Raw genomic sequence first — 22,491 nt, 5'->3', positions numbered from 1 at the left:
TGTTTTGGAAACGACGCGCAAATGGGGTTTCCAGGACAAATGAAAATAGAGAGCGCGATGAACTTGTGATACAATCTGGGATAGGCATGTCAGGTCTTCGTGCCATGTCTCTCTGTTTCTTGATAAGATAGCAGCATTTTACCGTAAGAAAAGCATATCTCCAGAAATGTGAACTCTATCCCCTTGTTCCCAAAGTGGTTGCTCTACGATCAAGTCAACATGTGAAGGTTGCCGCCACTTCCGCGCTTAAACTTCGCTTCCGTCTGTCCTTGAATGGTAAATAATGGCTGTTGTTCGCGTGATTCAAATTGGAAATCTATTGCAACCGTTGTTCATTAGTTGGCTATGTAAGAGCTTATGACAATTAGAGGTATTGATTAATATCTCTTGCTTTTACATACATGAAAAGTTGCATGTGTTTGTACTGTCATTGTTACAAAGGTGCGAATTTCATTTGCAACATGGCAACTACGCATGCAGGAAGAAGTTAAAAATATGCTCTTGAAAATGAGAGTTACGAACGTCATGAAGGCCTGAGATTGGTGGAGTGTGGTGTGATGGTGGCATTTTAAAATTGAGTGTGAACGCAGTAGGTCGAACATGCTTTCGGAAGTTCGGTGATGGTGGAAACACAGTCTAAGAGAATTGGGTAAATGTTTCTATTCCCAATAGAATTAGACTGTGGTGGAAAGTTCAATTGTGAGGATTTTAAGCTTTAATACACCATGGAATTTGCTGTCGGCGGCCTAGCGGCAATGGGTGCTGGATTTTTCACGAACCCGATGGAAGTTATTAAAACAAGAATGCAACTGCAAGGAGAATTGCGATCTAGAGGTCTCTATACAGTACATTATCGCAATTTCTTTCATGCTATGTACACTGTAGCGAAGGTGGACGGTGTTACTGCTCTTCAAAAAGGTGGGAATAATTGTTCAGCTTTGCATTTGTTCTTGAGTTTTTCCTGGGCATTTCTATAATGACATGCATTCCTCTATGCGTATAGGGTTAGTTCCAGCCTTGTGGTATCAATTGGCTTTGAATGGAGTCCGCCTTGGAGCGTACCAGTTTGCAGAAAATCAGGGATGGACTTTAAATAAAAATGGACAAACATCTGCCCCCAAAAGTATTATAATTGGCGCACTGGCGGGTTGTGCTGGTTCTTTCACTGGAAGTCCGCTTTATTTGGTACAGTACTGTCATATTTTTGTTCGTTCTCTAAAAAATATAAGCTAGGAAAACTTGCATAATTTATTTAAACAACATAACATTTTAATGTAGAGATGATCAGCTTAATTCGTTCGACGTAATACTTTAGTTTGCCTCATCGTTAAATCAATCTCTTCTATTTTGAGATGCCTTCATTTTATCCCATGCACTGTTTTTATTGATCAATAGTGAATCTTTAACATTAATGTGAATAATGAACCTTATAATCATACTTCAACACAACGGTGGTAAAACTTACAGTGCCTCATGCGTTATGCTAAATGCAGGTTTTAGAAAATAACTTACCCATACCTACAGAATTTAGTTACTGATACTTACCGGACGAATTGCTGTACATGTAAGGTTATTCATGTAAGTCGGCATACATGGTTTGTCATCATGGAATGAGAGCATTGGCAATTGAAATTCCTGAAATAATATGTATCAGAATTAAGATTCCAGATATAGTGAGGGCTCTCCTGCTTGACTATACGTATTTGGTGCTTTGGAGTGTTAGTACTGGAATCAGCGGACAAGAGGGTTAGGAATAAGTGAGTCATAAAAGCATGTGGCCTTGATACACCAGCACGTAATTAACAAGTGTGGATAAATTTACGTGTAGATTTTTTGTGTGGAGGGGGGGATGGGAATTAAATCACCAAGCGAGAAGAGTAATGGTTAATAAGGAAGGGATGGACTGAAAAAGTCATGGGAAAATATGGCTGAAAAAATTCTCAAGACTTATGAAGTCTTGGGAGCAGAATAATATGCGACTGTATAAGAGGGAAAAGTATGCAAAGAAGCAGTATGGACGTAGTCAGTAAAAGAGTTAAGTATCATAAGTAGGTTTTTCATGCCAGTGCCCACTCTAAAAGTGCTCTGTGAAGAGTATGTATGTAGGTGCATTCTGGAGTTGTGCAAATATTAAAGTTTTGTTTCCCTCATAAGCCAACCTTTCCCATTAAAATTTTTATAGGTTCAAGATCCAATATTGTGGAAAACTATAACAATTATATATATATTAATTTGTCCTGCAGACACAAATGTACAGTATTGAGAATACATGACAGGTGTATAGGGTGCAAAGAATTTTTTAGCATTCCTTAAAAAATTAAAATTTATTCTATGTTGGTGTTATTGAACCTTTTATTTCATTTCACTCCTCCAAATAATGACTATAAAAAGCTTCTCTAGTAAGATACAATTTGACCTGCCGTAGATGTGATTCCAGGGTATGACATATTATAATCCAGGATAAATGGACCTTCTGTCTTAGGTGGATAAGAGCAATATAAAATTTATTTGTAAAACTAAGGAATAATTGTATGCAAATAGAATTTTGTTTCAGGCAATTTTTCATAATATCCCACAAATTATAAGTTTTATTATTAAAATTGTTTCTGAGCAAAGCTAAAATTTAAATTAAACTGCACAGTACGTAGCAAATAATCACTAAATTTACCGCAAGAAGCTTTTCATTTTTGTTTCTTTGTATCATTTTGCCACATAAATGAAATAATGCCTTAGCACCATGCCTTTGTCATTTAAAACTCCCTCCTTTGTCTAGTTTCAGAGGGAGAATTTGATATATACTGGGTGTGCCTATGGCTCAAAAGGAAAGATAGACCCTCTTTTCCTCTAATAATTCCCTATTGCATCTATTTTCATGTTGTTTAACATTATTTTTACGGCTATTGCTCTGATGTGGTGAAGCTTTTTTGTAATGAAACACTAATAACTATAACTATTTTACATCATTATAGGACAGTTCCACAACATCATTCCTTGTTAGCTTCTCCCATATGTTTATGATCTGACCAGGCATAGTGATACTTAAAATTAAGTTTAATATCCCATAGACCTTACCAATTAACATAATGGATACTTGGTTTAAATAATTCCATGCATTAATTCTCTAATGTTCATTCTGAAGGTAAAGACTCATTTACAGAGTCAGGCAACTGGTTCTATAGCTGTGGGACATCAGCACCAGCACAGTGGAATGGGGCAAGCCTTGATGGGAATATATAAGCAGTATGGAATACAAGGATTGTGGCGTGGTGTAATGGGATCAATGAATCGTGTTCTTGTGGGGTCTGCAGCACAACTGTCCACTTTCACTATTACAAAGGAATGGTTAGAAGAAAAACATGTAAGTAAAGTCAAAGTAGTATTGCTTTCATTGAGAATCTTGTTTTGCTTAGGGGAAGATAAAAGATGGGTTACCTGTAGTTGTTTTTGCTAATACATTATAGTTTTTAATCTTAGTCAAAACTAGATTTAGAACTGGTGACTGACATTTGAAGTACTAAGTCCCATTAAAGATGAATGTAAATTCAAAAATGTATTCTTAAATAACTGGTGCAATATCAACTGACCTTAGTTATTCATTACTCAATATCCAAAAAACAATGAAAGAGGGATTTGATAGAAATGCTACTTGAATATTATTTGGTGCCTTGTAGCCTGATAATTTGACCACATGCTATGATAAATGTGTATTTGTGCTCAGCCTCAACAAGGCAAGGCCCATTGTATTGAAGCTTGTTCCTGGATCCAGCTCCATCATTGCAGTTGTTTCCTTGAATGATTTCATGTAAAAAGATATTCCAGAATTTGTGCATGTCCCATCTTAGCTGAAATATTAGCCATTCTGGCTAGCTTCCACCCACCAGCAGTTCCACCAACAACATCTTTCACGTAGGGTTTAGTTCATGTTACATTGTAAGAACATAAGTACAAAAAATAGAGAAACATGCAGTAAATTTTATTTCTCAAATTAGTGTTTATCTACTTTAATACACAACTAGAATTTCTCTGTTCCTAAAATTTGCATGAAGTGACTAATACATGTGGAACTTTGGGGTATTCATTTATACCATACCCTGTGTTGGGTTGGTGTTTAGATAGCTGGCTTTAAAAATGTAATTTTAGAGCTGTGAAATATTTTATCAAATGTTTTTAAAATGAAAAGGAAGATGATGTAGCCTTTGTATGGCAGTGATTTGGGTGTTTAAGTGTAGTTATTTTATGATAATTAATTTTATAATATGTCTATTTAGATATATTTGCTTGAGGTTCAAATATTCTGTCCAGATTTAATTATCATCCTCTATACTGTGGTAAATAAAAGTGTTCCGTATTTTTTCTGTGCCAGGAGTAAGCTTTTGCCCAAATGATTTGACCAAAAAGAGTCGAGGAAAGTAGAATAGTTTTTTTTTCTTTTAAATGGTCTAAGTTAGTTGGAAATAAGTTGTACCAATTTCACACATTTATTAAGTGGTGACTTGTATTTCATCATAAAACATCATCAGATATGATGTATGCCTCAATTCAATATGAATTAATGTCTTAAAAATACACCTGTAACTAATCATGTCCAAATCAAAGGCTTTTATGTTCTAAATGTTTATAATGTAAAAATCCTGGTAAACCACGATTTACTTATTTAAATCATGAGAGAAACTACTTTGGCTTTGCATCAGAATTAACAAATATAAGTTAAAAGTTATTTGACACAGTAACTTCTACTAAAATTATAGTAATGCAGGAGAATACTTCATCGTTCATCCAAATCATGCAGTCGCAAAACTCCTGGAGATTTATTTCTGCCTATGCAATCATTTATTGTTCCATTCCTTCATACCACCTGTAAAATGATTTCCCGGGTGTTAAATAATGCATAAATAAAACAACAATTACACTTCATTAATATCTTTTCAAGAAAAATGTCATATTACTAATGATGAATAATCATGCCTGCCAGAGAAAACATCATGGTAAACTTTACAATGTGTAAACAATTAGGGTCTCTTATGTCTGAAATATTTTCTGGTGGCATCCAAAATATGCTTAAATTTATCCTTATGGTCATGCGAATTAAAAACAGTGTGGCCAATTCTCAGTTAATGTTTCTAGAATTAAGTGTGTGGTTGATCCTGCTTTTTCTGCCACCTGAAATTTACTTATTCTAAACTAGTTAACTAACAGCTAAATCATCCTTTAAATGAAATTCATTGCCAAAGCAGTCTTGGCTAGTTCGTGAGTTAGATGATTACTTATATCATGCCAAGCATCTGTATGGATTAACTGCTGCTGCTCTTCATGTTTGGTCCAACCCTTTAAAAGAGGCCGCTGAACTATGATGCACCTTGTGGTGCTTTAAGAGAAACATGATCTGACTTAAAGAGTGAGTGAAACTTTTGTTTGCTGGAAGAATGTGCATTATTTAATCATCAATTGCTCTGCCCTCTCATTCAATAAGTCCAGAATTCTTTTATTTTTTAGTAATAATATGATATACTTTCGTATGGTTTATACTCATTACCTTTTGATTTTTTTGCAGATTTTTCAGCCAAACAGCCTCATGAACACAATTTTAGGGAGCATGTTATGCAGTATTGTGGCAGGTATCCTAATGACACCTTTCGATGTGATTTCGACCAGACTCTATAACCAAGGTATAGTTAATTAAATTAATTATTTAGTTATTATAATATTAAATATTATAGTTATTAACATTAATACATATGATAGTTTGGAATAATGCCAACTACACTCTGCTACAGTTAAGAGATAGGATCTATCTCTATATCTAGCTATGACAGCCCTCATTGCGTGTCATATTTCAAAACACAAAAAACCTCAAGTTAATAGGATTTATTTTAGTAACTTCAGTAATTTGTGTCTGACCACCTCGCAGAGTTTCTGGGTACTTAATATTGTACACTACAATACACAAGTTCATGTCGCAGGTGGTATTAACAGCCATTATGGTGGCTGTTATTTTTCCTATTCCTTTAATGGCTCAGTGGATGAAGACATGAGATTGCATAACTTAAATCAAATTGTATCAAGAATGATCGAGAAACCCTAGTGATATACATATAATCTTGGTGGTTGGTGGTGTATACACTTTCAATTTTACTAAAAATTTGATAATGGGCACTATGTACTGTGTATTGTTGCTAAATGTGCAATGCTTTATATTTTATACTTTCAGGCTTCACTTTGTGGAATTGTTTGATGTACATATTAAATGAGTTTGTAATGTTCTACAGGTTTTATTTCTCAGTACAATGCATTTCACCGACTTGTGGCATGATCAAATATAAGTTACACACACAGTGGTTGAATATATACCTGTTGAACAGAGGAGAGGGGGAAGTTGAAGGTTGGGGGAGGATTTTCTGGGGCTTCAAAATTGGTGGTCGTGGCTTTTTAGATTAAAGGAATTGGAGGTGGTGGTTCCTTGGATTTGACTAAGCATTGGGTCTGGTCCGAGTTTATGGGCAGGGACTAGGAGTGGACAGTTACATAGAACAGTTGGATTCATCTATCCTTGAGGAGAGGGATGGCTGTGTAGGATCTTTAGGAAGTGCAAGTTGGTGGTCGAGGAAAGAGAAAGCAGAATGGAAGAATGGTGTTGTTTTGGTTATGACGTTTCATGGGGTCTGGTCATGGAATAGATGCAACTGAGTACATTGAACCGTTGGGTTTGTTTACCCTTGAGGTCAATTTTTCGGAAAGGAGGGGGAGGGATGGGTGGTGTATAATTGCTCATTACAAAGTATTGAATCGGGATCTGCCAAGTGTCTTCAAACCTCGATTAGCCCTAGAGCATCCATTTTCAAGCTTTTACGGAGGATATGTAGTATTTTTGGGTCAAAAATGCGATTATGTTTACAATTTATGAGGTATTTTGCAAAGAGTGAATTGGGGTTTTGCTTTTTGTGACACCTGGTGTGTTCTTGGGCTTGTGTTTTCAAATTCCTCCTGGTTTGACCTCATAATATGTGTTGCAATTATCGCATTTAAGTTTGTAGGTGCCTGATTTATAAAATGTATTTTGTTTGTCTTTGCCATTAGCAAAGAGTGTGGAGAGAGTAAGGGGGTGTAAAAGGCCGCTTTGAATGTAGTTGGACGGCGATTTGAGATTTTATTGGGGATATATCCTAGAAATGGGATTGAACACCACTTGAAGTCTTTAGAAGTGTACAGCTGAGAGAGGATATTCGACTTATGGCCATCTTTTTCCACTTTTTTAAAATTATATTTCAATTATATTTTTATGTTTGTGGTTGAGGTTGTATCCATTGCTGATGGCTATATGTGTAATTTTTCTGAGTTCCTAATTGAAATTCATTGGGGAAAGGGTGGTGTGCAGGAGCCGGTGTATCATCAACTGGAGGGCTGCATATTTGTCAGAAAAATGGTGGGTGGAATCATTGGGAACTATATGATCCGTGTATGTGGGTTTCCTGAAAATAGAGAACTCATGTCTATCTTGTGCCATGTGTTATTTGTGCCATTAACTTCTTTTTCTATAGAAAAGGAAATGTTAGGATGGATTGTGTTGAGGTGATTGTGGAAGGAGTCTAACTGGCAGTTTGACCTTGTCTACAGGCAGAGAAAATCATCTGCATAGCGGAACCACTACACCACTTTCTCTACCTGTTTATTGGCCAAATTGAATAGAGATGTTTATAACAAATAAAGGAATATTTCGGCTAGGAAGGGGGAAATTGGGGAACCCATAGCTAGACCGTCTGCTTGGATATAAATTTGTGGTTGAAACTGAAATAATTTTGATAAATTGTCATTTTTATGAGGGCTATTAATACGTTTGAAATATTTGGGGCAATATTGGAGTCTTGAGTACCTTCTGAGCACTAAGTAAGGCTTCTGATTTGGGGGCACAAGTGAACAGGTTATTAATGTCAAAAGAAACCAGTGTAGCTTTACCGGGAACATTAATTTCTGAAACCTTTTTGGCAAGCTCGACTGAGTTTTTAACTGTGTATTTAGGCTTGAACCGTGAGTAGTCTCAGAACATATTGTTCAATATGCATGACAGAAGGTGTGTGGTAGCAGACACCGCTGAATGCACTAGTGTTGCAATGCTTTCTTTGGATTAAGGTAACAATGTTTATAAAATTTTATTAGACTGGAGTTTGCATCCTAGCTGAAAGTTTTGCTCAGCAGAGCTGGTATTATGACTCTTTGTGAAATATTTCAGTTAACTAGTTGTCATATCAGCCGATTGACACTTAAATTTAAGAAACTGTATTATGACCATTTACTAACTTCTGAATACAAGACAATGGGATATCACGTTTTTAGCTTAGGGCACCTGCAAGCATTCGATTTTCCTCTTTCTTTTTCTAAAATGGCCCAGCTTTTTAACTTGTAAAATATCACAATCCCTGAATAGGTTTATATAAAATGTTCAAGTCTCTGCTGATTCGTTCACATGTTGACAGTCTGGTTTTGGCATAGTGCTTCTTTGACCTTAGCTACACTCTCCTGTTTTACGTTTGGTCTTGCTGCTTTACTTTGTTTTTACTCCTTCAGGACTTAATCAAATTCTATTATGATTATGATATGCCTTATTTCTTAATCTTTAACTGTTTACTCTATTTCCAGGATATAATTTTCTATTTTTCTTGTGTACTATTCTTTCTTGTACGATTCCTTCCATCTTAATGCAAATTTCTCTTCACCATTTATTACTTCTCCAGTTTTCTTACTCAAAATATTTTATTTTTCTCACGATGAATTTCTTTCAGGTTTACAAGTAAGCATTCTCAGTGTTTCTCTTAGTCACATTTTCCTAAATATTGGCACCTTTGTCCTTAGTCCATATTTTTCTTCATTTCTTATTTCCTCTGTTTAATGTAACCAGTATTATATTTTATTGACCGTGTCCTCTTATATTTCACTATTTTTTTGCATTATACAATAAGATCTATCATGAGTTCTCACAAGGTCATGAGATTTCCTTTGTGTGGACTCTGTGCACTTATTCTGTGTATCCTTGGTCTGCAGTCTGCCTCTTATTCCTGGATATTTTAAAGTCCCTATTTGTGTTCATTTTCCTCTATAAATCTTTGTTTCTCCAGCATTTATTGATATATATTTTGTACATTTTTTGTAAATAAAATAAACTTATAAAAATTAATGAACTGTAGTAATGACCCATGCCTAACACCATTGTGTAAGACATAATCCATTTCTCAAATGGGAATGCTACAGTAGAAATTTCCTTTACTATGCTCACCCAAATTGTCCGTTCAGCATCTATTAAAAGATGTGTTGATGAGGACAAAATAATGCCTTTCCTTAGAAGAAATAATTAAAACTGTAATATATGCTTTTAGCATGGGTGAAAACAGTGTGATTTTTCTTATCATCCTCATATTGATATGAATTTTTGCGATGGATATATAAACTAATTATATAGTTACAGAATTGTGTAATAATCTGTCTTGAGCCATCTTTTTGTTATTATGAGAAACAAATTTGCTCTTTTCTACAGATTTAAATCTGTGAAAAAGTGCAAATTAGTTTCTCATAATGACGGAGTTCCACTACATCTCGCCTGAATCTTTTGAATACATCTTTTCATTGTTTTCTTCATTCATCCATGATCTTTGGTGGACTGTGGCAGTTGAGATACTACAATCACACATCTTATTTTCCCCATTCACATACACTATATTTGCCGAGGTTTTGGATGCACTTTTTTTCCCCTCAAATTACGACTAAAAATGGAGTGTCTTATACACCAGTAATCAAAATTATGAATTGATATTTGAATCTAAAATTTCTGGTGTATATTACTATGTAATTTCAACTATTATATTGCATTTTGTTTTTTTGCTAAAGAGGGGTTTTGAATAAATCTTTTCATAATTTTTCTTTCCTGTAATGTTAATGAGGTGGGTGATATATTTTTTGTTTCACCTTGAAAGAGGTGGAGTCAAATTCAGCTAAAATGAGTTGTGGTGCCCTGACATCTTGTGTTATGATTTCCCCAATGTGTGAATGAATGTGCTGTTTTATTAGGTGGGAGCTGATAAATCATGCGTTCCATTCAAATGTGAGTGGTGCAACTCCCAACTTTAAGATAAGCTCTCTTAGTGTGTAATGCTGGCAGTAAATTGGGATTCTTATTTACTGTATGAGTTTTAACAAATCAGTATCGGCCATATAGTATTCTTCTAGGTGAGTTTATCATTCAAAATTTGGGGGCATGAGGAAGTAGTCGGAACGTAACCATTGCCGGATGGGAATGAGCCTATTGTGAGTGTGGAATCATGGATAATCTCAATTATTGCAATTACTTTTGTGCATAAATGAAAAATGTAAAGCACAAAAGTGTTTCTTCAATTCAAATATTTGAATGCAATTTAAAATCAAACATTAATTAAGCATTCTAGTAATTAATATGCTGTGTTTTTATGGCAGAGTAAGACTCAAAAACAGTTCAGATTACATTCAAGCTAGGAGTGATTATGTATATGTATACCAAAGAACAGGGAAACAGCAACAGAGAGGATTTTTGGATCACCGCCTACTGTAAAGATGATAAGAACTTGGCAAAAACAGGAAGAGGAACAACAAAAAGCTTTTCAAAGTTAACACAACATGTAAAATACAAATGCCAAATGGCTAGTGCTAGAAGAATAATTAAAAATTTTGGTTTGAAAAGAGACTGAGAAAATTTTGAAATTTCATGAATAGGAAACATGGGAAACGATCGACCTGATGCTCAATATCTCCGCCAAACAAAGCATAGATTCTAACTGTGCAAAAAGTGTAATTGTTAAAACTTGTGGACATGGGCAAACACATTACACAGTTGTCTTGCTGTGCTGATGGAACAAAATTGCCACCTATTTTGATTCTCAAAAGGAAAGCCTTGCCCAGGAAAAACCGTCTACTGGTGTGTTTGCCGATGTTCATCCTAAGAGCTGGATGGATGGAAAGTGGATGATACTGTGGAAAGTGGATGATATATGATGACATTGTGAATAGATAATGTGGTCTAGGATTTCCATAACCTGCCTTCCTAGAATGGGATCAGTTTTGAAGTCACTGAGCAGAAGTTGTGAAAAATAAAATCAACAAAAAAAAACTCCAATAGCTGTAATTCCAGGTGACCAAATGAATCAGCTTCAGTCTTTAGATGTTTGCATTATTAAAATATTCAAAGTATTAATGAGGGAGAATTGGAAGAGGTGGATGCAGCTTACAGATTTTGAAATGACTACTTCAGGAAGGAAGAAGAGGCGTAGGTAGTATTTTGCAGATTTGCGAATGGGTCAAAACTTCATAGAATGCTGTAAAACATGAGACAGTTGTAAAAAACAAGTGAGAGATCTGGAATAATATACATATTTGATGACTTTTGCGGACACTTTGTTGTCCAGAGACTGTTTTTGAAGTAGAGGTTTCAAGTGATTCTTCATTTACCTGAGGAGATTTCTGGGTTTTGAGATTGGTGATGAAAAGGCAACTAATTACATTGTTCTCTAGTTACATTTTTCAACGCAATTAATCCAATAAATCATTTTGGAAATGCATGAAAAATGAAGACATTTTTTAAAAATTTGTATGAAATAAGGGTGCCTCTCTTATAAAAAGGGTGCGTCTTATGTGACGGAGTCAGCAATTATGTTACCTATTCCTGGAAAAGTTCCAAGTTCCATTTCGTCTGCTATTAAACAGCTCACCATCGGCTTATATCATTTTAGGTCTATATGAATGTAAACATTTGCATGTATACGAAACTTCTGGCTACTGCAGACCACCTGACTCATAATTGCAGCAGATGGGGTTTCACCATTTGGGGGAATAAAACTCCACTTGTTGAAGTAACTTCAGCCCCCAGTTCGTAATAGCACCTTATCAGTTTCTGCAAATATTAATATTTTCATTGAAATGGAAATTCATTATATTTTTTCTCACCATTGTCCAGCCCCACTACCTGCTATATTATATATTCTACATTTGAGTATGAAATGTAAAATACATTTCAATACAAATCACTCTTTACTTATATATTTGTAGGGGTATTAGTCTTTACATGAAAGGGAAAATAAATGAGGGAGAAAAGAAAAGCATGACTGATTGACACTTTGGGTGTGAGGAAAACAGCAAATAACAGTATTTGACAGAAAGTATACCATCCTCCAAGCAGGCATTTCCTTTTTTCATCTTCTCAAGAAGATGAAATGATTGCACCCCACTAATTCTTTCAAAACATAATAGCCAGATGTGAAAATGTAATTCTAAATGACACTGCATCATTTATACTCAAGAATAAACTATGGTCCCAAAATTACAAACATGCTATAAACAGTATTTGCTGTGTGCCAAACTTCAATACTTATGCTCTTTTAATTTAAATGGATAATTCTAATTTGGCAATATTCTAGTTACTTCAGGTTTATATAACCTAGGCCAGAATAATTATTCATGTATGTTCTTGTTTTTACTTCTTTCACAGGAGTTGATAAGAGTGGGAGAGGTCTCATGTATACAGGTGTATATGATTGCTTTACCAAAACTCTGCAAGCTGAAGGCATGTATGGTTTCTACAAAGGCTTCACAGCAAGTTATGCGCGACTTGGTCCTCATTTCATTTTGACTCTTCTCTTTTGGGATATTCTGAAAGACTTTCAGAAGAAATTAAGCATTTCTGAAACTAAAAGTTCTACGCACAGTCATTAAAATATATTTTTTTGCCTTTCAGAGCTAGCAGTTTTCTTTTAAATTTGATTTAATAAATATTTAAATGGAAAAGTATTCCACTCTTGGCAGTGGAATGTTAACAAATATTCAGTCTTACTAATATCGAAGTGTAAGTGGCTTTAAAGATACTATTTCAAAACTACATGCCCCAATACCATGAGCGGTTTCAATTTATCTGAATGAACTTAAAATTGAGATTTTTTCCAAAACCTTTAACTTGTGCATGGTTTATTGTGCCCGTGATACCCTTCTGAAAGATTTGTATTCCAATTACAAGGCCATTGAAGATGCTAGGGAGGCTTGTTATTTTGTTATTTTTATCTAAGAAGAACCTAGGACAATACTCGTCTGGATGCTTTTATGCTAATGGAATCCCTATGTTGGCTGCTGTAGTGTATATGCACATTTAGTCAAATGTTTAGTTGATTTTTTGGATCTTATCACAAAATGCAATTGGCTCACTCCCTACTCCTTTATTGCATTTCTCCAAGTTCAAATACAAAAAGACCCATATTTTTTAGAATTTCAGTCTATGATCTAATTTCAAAATTTTAGGTACTGAAGTATTAAATGTTGAAATCCTGAATGTGTATGCATACCATTTCAACTGAAAGATTCAGAACATTGCTTGCTATTTAATGAGCCTCTTTCATCATATTGTGGCTGTGGTTCATCAGTGGCATGACTCCTGAGCCTTGGCCAAAGGGCAAAAGACAATCTCTCTCATCCTTCTTTGACCATGCCAAAGATGCCTCTTGAGAAAATGCAGAAGACATAATCTTTTCAGGAATTTCACATTTCACATAAATGATATCAGTCAAATGAAGACTTTACAAACTCATATTCTGGTGGTCACAGGAAGAAAAAGTGAACTGAGAGAATTGGTAGTCTACAGAAACTAAAGCAAATGGTTTTAAAAGTAAAGTATCCTTCTTTTTGACATCCTAAATTTCCCACATATTTCAGTCATTCTCATTAAAGTTATCTGTTTTCAGAAGAAAATTTTTCAAGTTCCATTTGAAAGTTCACTAATTGTTATTTTCCATTCACTGTTGTGCTTGAAGCACCAATGAATTTGTACAGCTATTTAATATCATGAAGTTATTGGTGATGTGCCTTTCTGCAATTTTGTATTATCAGTGTATTTTCGTACAGCAGAACTAATTATGAAAAGGTCACAAATACTTGAGGCTCATACAGGTTAAAACCAGTTTGTGTTATATCTGCTACATCTTACTTGGATTATTTTTTGACTTTTTACTTCTGTTTTTTTCAACATTGATCAGTGTCAAAAGTCAATGTGAGAGTCAATTCTTAATAGATGTTTGATCAACTCAAAATGAAACACGTTTTCCTTCTCATTAGTCTATCATTTGTAATGAAGTATTATTCATTACCTTAAGTAATTTGTTCTGTTAATGAGCAACGAAAAAGTTACTCTTCTACAAAATCAGCATCATTCAAGCTGGGTAATCTGTCAATAATGAAGTCTTATTGGAAAAACCTCTGGCACAGGGAAATGAAATGGCCACCCTACTCTGGTTCATGAATTTCGCATACTGCAAGGATTAATATGCGGTGAACTTTACTCTCATCCATCAAACCAAACTTCAGGTTAGGTACTGTGGTTGGTTAGTTAATTAGTTCATGATTCTTGGCAGATAAGAAAGAATGCCATCTGCTTTGCCATTATTGTATTTTGACTTTATCATGTAGATTGTGGTTAATTCATATGATTGAATTTGTGAAATTAGTGAATTTTGATGATCACTAATTTTACTACATTTTTAGTGCACACAAAACATAGGACACCAAAAACAAAGGAAAAAAGCAACCTCAGTAATTAACACGAAGTTCGATTTGATGGGCGAGGGTAGAGCTTACCTTGGACAAAGCTGAACAGTATGTGATATTCACAGATTAGGGTGGGAGGGCCAGTTCCTTTCCCTGAGTCACATATGTTTTCACAGAATAATCTGCTACCCAAGAAAACATACAACTTGGGTGAAGTTGAGGGTGCCCAGGAATTGAACCCAGGCCTCTGATTAGTAGTCGAACACTCAACCCCCTGGACTACTGTATCCAACCACAAAAACAAATTATGCCAAATATTCTCACCATTGCAAAATTATGAAATCCTAATAGGTCAGCTGATTATTAAGTAATGGGGAATATGCATTCTTAAAACAAAACTTAGATGGAAAGCTTACATGGAAAGCAATGAAGAGGTGATCCTTTGCACCACATGTCAAGGTTGATAGTGATGCTGTATGATATATTTTGAGTGCTGGAATATTGAGAAACCACCGACAATTCGTTCAGGCTGTTGGAGGATCTCTTTTTATGGATATTCTGGCTTAAATTTTTCTGCAAGGGCAATTTTGATGAATAGTTGAAGTTTTTTTATTTTAATTTGATTGAATCTAAAACAATAGTTTTAATGAATAAGGTTACCCATTTTACTACTCATTTCATTGTTAAACTCTTAGTGCATTCATGACTATAACTTATTCATTCAGAAAATCATTTTAGTTAATTGGTTAACCTTGGAAAAGCTTTTGCCAATATTCTTTCTGTGCAACATCACCAAATTCCTGAAAAAATGAGGATTCATGCTGAAATCTCAAATTATACTCAAGAAGGGGCATATATTTTCTGAAAAATAAAATTTGGCAGCTGTACTATATTATTTTCTAGTTGGCCTTTAATATGGTCCTCCATTAGATGTGACCAGTATTATGATGGAAAATCATTTAAATTGTCAAGTATTTCCAGGATTGCTAATTCTGTGGTCATTTCAAGTCTTACTTGGGTGAAATAATTGATGTGAAGTAGATATAGGTGATAGCATAGTTAAAGTTCAGGCTATAGGGAAAAGTCAGTTTATGCAGTTACAGGAGTAATTTTATTGCACTGCTTTCTGCTCTAATGAGATATGTTATAGTCATATACTATATACAGTGGAATAGATTAGCTGAGAGATTTTTTAAGGAAGAACTTGGGGATGTAATTTAGATTTCTCCGAATCCACAATCACTTTGGGGTAAAAGACTTTATTTACCAAATGTGAGAGTGAATAATTTTGTTCATTACTCTTGTATGTACATTTTTCAGAAGCTAAAAGCTGGAAAATGAAAGTAACATACTTTTCCTCATATCTAATGAGTAACATATGGTTCACATGAGCAAAAATGTCTCGGGTTCAATCATATTACCAGAGGATTTCGAAAGGAATCTCTATTTTCTAGCGTCTTGTCCAGCATTGTGAAGTTAGAGTAATAGGGGTAACTTTTTGTGTGCTAACCTTTGAAAGTAGGATGCATCGATTAAGCACAAATGCAGGTCTGTGAAATAGTCATGTTAAAAGTTTGCCTAATGTACCTGGGAAATTTGATAAATTAGTTTGACATAGAGAAAGTAAATATATGCTGAGTGTAAAAGTTTATTTTGCTATGACATTTTATCTGGTCTATATTTTAAACCAATATTGAGTCGCCACCAGCAAATGCTGTGATGTAATATGTGTATGTTTTTTGTTTGGCATTTTGATTGGATGTTATTTATTTGTAGTTAGAGAACCTCATGCATTCAGTTATTTACTTTGGCTGCTGAGTTTTTAATTTGTATGTATTAATGTTACCATAATTTCATCCTTGATGATATAAAAAATTCACAAGAATATTTTAATTCTTAAATATCCTCAAATTGTATTTCTAGTTACCAACAATTTAATTTGTTAAACTATTAGTGATATTTTGTGCTACTTGCACTGTGAATTTTATGGTTCTGGTTAAAAAAACGTGATGTTTCTCAGGGAGAGGATATATGTGGTTATCCAAGGGATATGATATTTCTATGTGGATGAAGTTGCATTTATTGTTACAGTGCGCTTTTTAATACTGCTAAGTAAATGAATGTAAAGTTTATTTTATCCATTATTTTCAGTAAATCCACTTTCAAAAGCAAGTGTGATGCTTTGTATGTGTTGAATTTTTTATTGTTTATAGCATTATTATTACCTCCGTTTAGTAAACAACAACATTATAATTCAATGTTGATTCAGGTTCCCATGCACAGTTAAGAAATTGATGAGTATGTAAAATGATGATAGATAGTGAGTTTATAAAAATTAATAATTTTGCACCTCTTGCATAAAAGCTAATATTATTATTCTAGTAATAATTATTCCTTTTTTATCCATTTATGCAGCATTTTTAGGTAGGTACTTATTTGGTTGATTTGGAAAGTGATTCAATAAATTCCTGCAACTTCCATTAAATTATTGACATTGAATTTTTCCAATATTGAATTATGGCAAGCTGTGTATTTTCAGCTGAGTTCTTAACTGTTGCAAGGAAGGAATATTTATGGAATAAAATCTATTAATATGGCAACCAACCAAAATATTTGACTTTTGCTCTTCAGGATTATGAAGTCTTACAAGGATCTCAGGTTTTCCCGGCGTATGGTATTCAAGAAGTTCTCTCGGGTTTCCCACCGGGTCAGATTGCAGTACACCGACGTTTCGAAGGCTGACTCTGCCATCGTCTTCAGGGTGAAGTATTGAGCATGAAAAAGGCCTGGTATTTATACACTCCGCCGGGGCTCAGGTGTGCCCTGACTTTTCAACAGAGACAACGGCTTCCAAATCAGTAAAACATGGAAGCCAGTGCTAAAGAAAATTAAGAATGCAAGGGAACGCACCCGATTGGCCGTAGCGGAGCACACTAACGCTTCCGGCCAATCGGGGCACACCTGAGCCCCGGCGGAGTGTATAAATACCAGGCCTTTTTCATGCTCAATACTTCACCCTGAAGACAATGGCAGAGTCAGCCTTCGAAACGTCGGTGTACTGCAACCTGACCCGGTGGGAAACCCGAGAGAACTTCTTGAAAGTCTTACAAGTATCTGAGATGAAAATATTGGTGGTTTTAAAAATTATTCAGGAAAAGTTTGGGAATTCTTTAACGTAAGAAAACCACATGACTGAAATTTTTCAAAGTCTGTTCCAAGAGCATTAAGACAGTGGATTAAAACAAATTCATTGCCATAGGCTTTTGGCGTTATGAGTTGGTTACTACGAGGTACTTTGTCATATGCCTTTTTAAAATGCGGAAAAACCATGGCTGCTGGAACATTTTTCTCTCCTGAACAAAAAATAGCACAAAAAAATGTGCAAGCTTAGTTTTTCAGGATTTACCCTTTTTTACAAAGTGCTGAATTTTCATCAATAACTCTTGACTATTGAGGTGTCTCATTATGGAACTAAAAATTATATGATCTGTGGCCTTGTGTGTTATGGATGTTAGGGGATGGCTCTGTCATTGCTCAATTATTCTCCGTCTCCTGTTTTAAATATAGATGTTCTTTTAGCCATTTTATGTGATCCATGTGATCTACTGGGGACTTATTAAATACGAATTATAGATACGGCGCTAGTTCAATAAATATACGAGCTGGTATTTATCGTGCACTGTGGATATATTAGGATTAATATTTTTCAACAAACATTATTTTCTATTGTAAGAAAATACTATTTTGAGCATCGTTTAGTGGAAACGATTAGGTAAGCCATCGAAGTCAATGATGAAAACTCATTGAAATAAGGACAAAAATAAGTTCGCCTTTTCCAAATTGCTGTTTCTCTTTCGACTTGATCTTTTAGCGAATTAACTGTAGACTTATTCCCCTGAACCTCTCTGGCATATGACGTACATGGTCTGACCCTAAAGCAGTAGGACTGAGTCGAAAAAATATTTATTGCCAGAATTAATGTATTCACTCAAAATTCTTCGAAGCATAACCATCGCGCGTACACACCGCTGCTAGCGGATTTTCCACTCGTACGCTTGCTAGAAGACGGAGCCCGGCATGGTGCCCAGCTCCTTCGTCACGGTCTGTTATAACGCTTCCACCGAACCGTATTGGCGTCATATCAGCACAGATTTGAGGCGGGGGAAGAATAAGTCTGGAGGGGGCATTGTCTAAAAAATTTGGATCCTCACCCCATGGCCGAGAAGCTCTTAACAGATCCGTGTGCGAGTTCATCCGAGAGCAATCGCGGCACCAACTTTGCACACACCTTTCTCATGCCCATATTTTTTATCACTAATCGATGTACATCACTTTGAAGGATGCCAAGTTCATCAGACATAATGCGAACACTTAATCTGCGATAACTGCCCCACTTAGTCTTCACTTTTACAAGATTTTCGTCCATTTTTGAGGTTGAAGGGCGTCCTGACCGTTCGGCGTCTTCAACAACTTCTCTGCCCTCCTGAAACAACTCGCGTCACTTAAAAACACCCTCCTAACCATGGCGTTATCACCATAAGCTGCCTTGAGCATGCCACGAGTCTTTTTCCCGGTTTTTCCCATTTTCACGCAAAATTTAATAGCTTAATATTGTTCCAATTACCGGTTCATGCCAGAGCGTAACGAGGTCATGCGGTAGAGGTTTCGAAAACGAACGATCGTCACTTCGCAAAGGCTGGAAGCCAACAACCACGGCCTCCTGAGATGCCCGACCGCCTTTCCTGAGGCTCCGCTCCCTCGAACCCAGCCTGAGAAGCCGCCGCCCGACCGGATGTCTCTCCGGAAAAAATATGTCCTACTTTTGGGACAGACCGTGCAAGTGGTTTTGAATTCTCGTTTAAATTTTTCGCTAATCTTCGCTTTTGGAATTTACTTAATGCTTTCCGAAATTCCTTGGCCTTCTCACTGGAAATCTTATGATCCTAAGTAATGCAATTCCGTTTGTCGCCAGAGATAACGTTCCATATATGACGATCTCGTATTTCTCCTACTGGTTTATTTGTTGCTATCTATTTATTATATGACCCACACACTGCCCTGAACTTTAATCCAAAAAAATCCCTACGTGACTCGAATATCCTACCCGCTACACGCCTGGCGTTCTGAGATGTGTAGTGAATACCAGAACGGTTTAGAGGACTCCTACACGATTGCATTGCCGGCTGAAGGTCTACGAAGGAGGCCTGGATATCCCTGCAGAAATGACGCAACCTCTTGATTTTTGCCTTCCCCTTCGCTCCAAACCTGAGGTCCACGATCAATCCTCGGGGCAAGGTTACAAAGGCTATGAACCTTTTACTCTCTAGATCAATGTTCCCTAAACTTTTTCGAGCCACCGGCCCCCTTGGATCCATAAACTTATACCTTAGGCCCCCAAATCGATAGCTTTAAAATAATAATTAAAATCACGAAACAAAATAACCTAATGAGGAATATCGAAATAATTAAATTAAAAATTACGACTAATCATATGTTTATTTACAATCCGATAGATGTATAGCTTTTACATCACATTTATGCAAAATACTTAATACATAATAAAAGGAACTTCGGTGAGTATACTGTTTACAGAAAAGAAACTATCAAAACAAATATTAAAAAAAAAGCATTTTTAGAAGTCTACATATCATTTTTGGTGCTTAAATTAAGTAATTATATTACATGCCTATTTTTAATTTATAAAAATTGAATAACCAATCATGCTTAGTTAAAATTAGTTAAACTATTAAATGACAGTTGATTATAGTTTTTCATGGTGTAGAAGTAATTTTAGGAGATTATTTTGCCAAATTTGATGACATTTCCATTTATAAGATTTTAATGGTATGGATGGGCTTCATGACCTGATACGTTTTGCAACGTCCGGTTTAATAGCAGAGTCTTAAATCACCGCGTTCACAAACCTGAAGTCTGTTTCTCTGCTTGAAAATAAGCTGAATGTCTGCAATAAAACCACGTTCCACCAAATATGAAGCCAGAAATGCAAGGAGGTTTTTAACCACCATTCATAATGCAGGATAACGATCGGAAAACTCCTGTAACCAAAATCTCGACAATTTATCCTAAACTTTGGTTTCAATTCAACGCCATTTTGTAGTCCAATTAATTCTTCCCCTAATAATCTTACTTTCTCAATATCTGCCAATGGATTTATCACTCAGTCTGGAATTTCTGGAAAAAGAAGATCCTCAAATTTCTGCGGCATATTTTTATGCAAGGTGGCTAAATGGTCGCAAAAGACTCGAACCATCATCACCCATACCAGTTTGCTTTTCTAGCTTAACCATGGAAGGAAATGGATAAAGCTCGCGGCGACCTATGTTGCGCTTAAATAAAATCAACTTGGAAATAAACACAGTCACTACAGATTTTGCCTATAATAGGTTAGTATCATTTCCCTGCAATTGTGAATTCATTTAATTGAACTTTGCAAATAGTTCAGACAAAAATGTATCTCTTTAAGGTTGTCGCTGAGAAAATCATCTTTCTCCTCAAAAAACTGCACGACAGTGTCAAAAAGATTGTAGAAGTGCCCCATACAAGCCTTTTGATAGCCAACGAACTTCCGTGTGCAGTAACAAACGTTTGAAATATTCGTTTTACTCATCACACAACTCTCGAAAGAGTCAATCACTGAGAGCATGGCCTTTGATTTTGTTAACCACTGTACTTACAATATTTAAGGACTTGTGAAGGCGATCACTCAGAATTTTAGACACTAGATGTTGTCGGTGAATGACACAATGAATAGAAAAACATTTGGAACATATTTTCTTAAGTATGCAATACAGCCATGGTGACGACCAGTCATAGACGGAACTCCGTCTGTCGCGACAGCAAGTATTTTAGAAAGTGGAATTCTTTGTCCCTGAAGAACTGCTCTACGATACGAAATGTTGACTCCCCTTTAGTTTCAGTTTCATTGCCTTGTAAACAACAACTATTGAGGTAGATTTTCATTTTTAAGAAAGCATACGTAAGCTTGAACACAGATTCATTACCCGGCAAAGTTGACTCGTCCAACCTTAAGGCAAATTCTGTTGTTCTCAGGATGCTGCACGATATATCTTCCAAATTTTCAGTCATTTAATCTATTCGTCGTTGACCTGAAGTGCTGCTGAGGGGAATCATTTTTATTGTACAATATGGTGGCTTATGCAGAACAATACTCAGGACTTCACTTACTCCCGGTAAGATGAGTTCTTCACCAATTGTATGTGGCTTTCCAGATTTGGAAATTAATAGTGAACTATTGTATGATGTACGCAAACCATCGGTTATATGTTTTGAAGCATTAAACAACATACTCGAAAGTGTTGGGCGATTTTGCACTCTGTCACTGACTGAAAAAATGTTTAAGTCTTTCCTGTCTTGTAAGAATGTGCCTTCATTAAATGTCCAATTAGTCTTGAAGGTTTCACCGCCTCATTTGAAGACACCCTTTCGCATAGTAAGCACATAGTCATGTGCTTGTTTGAAAGGGGCTCTATAAATACGTACTCAAGATAATCCACATTATATTGTCTACATTTCTTCTTTGACGAGTCATTTCCTGCTATTCTGTTTCTACAATAAAAGTTTAAGTATAAAAAATTCGTTGAAATAAAATGTAATATATATTAACTAACCTTAGGTATGTTGATGGACAACTTTTTCGCCCCTAGTCCTGGAGGCGTCTTCAGGTGGAAGTGGTCTGCGTCGTCCAGTTTTATTTCCCGTTTAAAGGTTTTTATTTCCGTCATGCATCAGTACAGTGAAAGAAGTTTAAACTTTGAATTGAAAAACAATAACATTACAGAAACCCCGTTTTAGGATAGTATTCCTCCTCGGGGTGGAGCAATAACAACCGAGTAGAAAAAAGGGAAGCGGTTCAGGTTCAAAGGTTTATTTTTGCCAAACAATGTCCAATACAATATTCAATAATATATTTAT

General features: G+C 35.6%; 1 protein-coding gene across 1 annotated transcript; it reads left to right on the top strand.

The window, feature by feature from the left end:
• Positions 1 to 69: 69 nt before the first annotated feature.
• LOC139692060 (solute carrier family 25 member 35-like) lies at positions 70 to 16,879 on the top strand. Its single transcript, XM_071590088.1, has 5 exons — positions 70 to 918; positions 1,004 to 1,185; positions 3,140 to 3,358; positions 5,552 to 5,666; positions 12,500 to 16,879. The coding sequence occupies exons 1-5, from the start codon at positions 726 to 728 to the stop codon at positions 12,721 to 12,723; spliced, it is 933 nt and encodes a 310-aa protein (XP_071446189.1). The 5' UTR covers positions 70 to 725; the 3' UTR covers positions 12,724 to 16,879.
• Positions 16,880 to 22,491: the final 5,612 nt, after the last annotated feature.

This window comes from Hetaerina americana, unplaced genomic scaffold (assembly GCF_022747635.1).
Source record: "Hetaerina americana unplaced genomic scaffold, ioHetAmer1.1.p SCAF_4, whole genome shotgun sequence".
Classification (NCBI taxonomy): Eukaryota; Metazoa; Arthropoda; class Insecta; order Odonata; family Calopterygidae; genus Hetaerina; species Hetaerina americana.
Note: the sequence above shows the minus strand (reverse complement) of the source record. Positions and strands in the feature narration are given on the sequence as shown.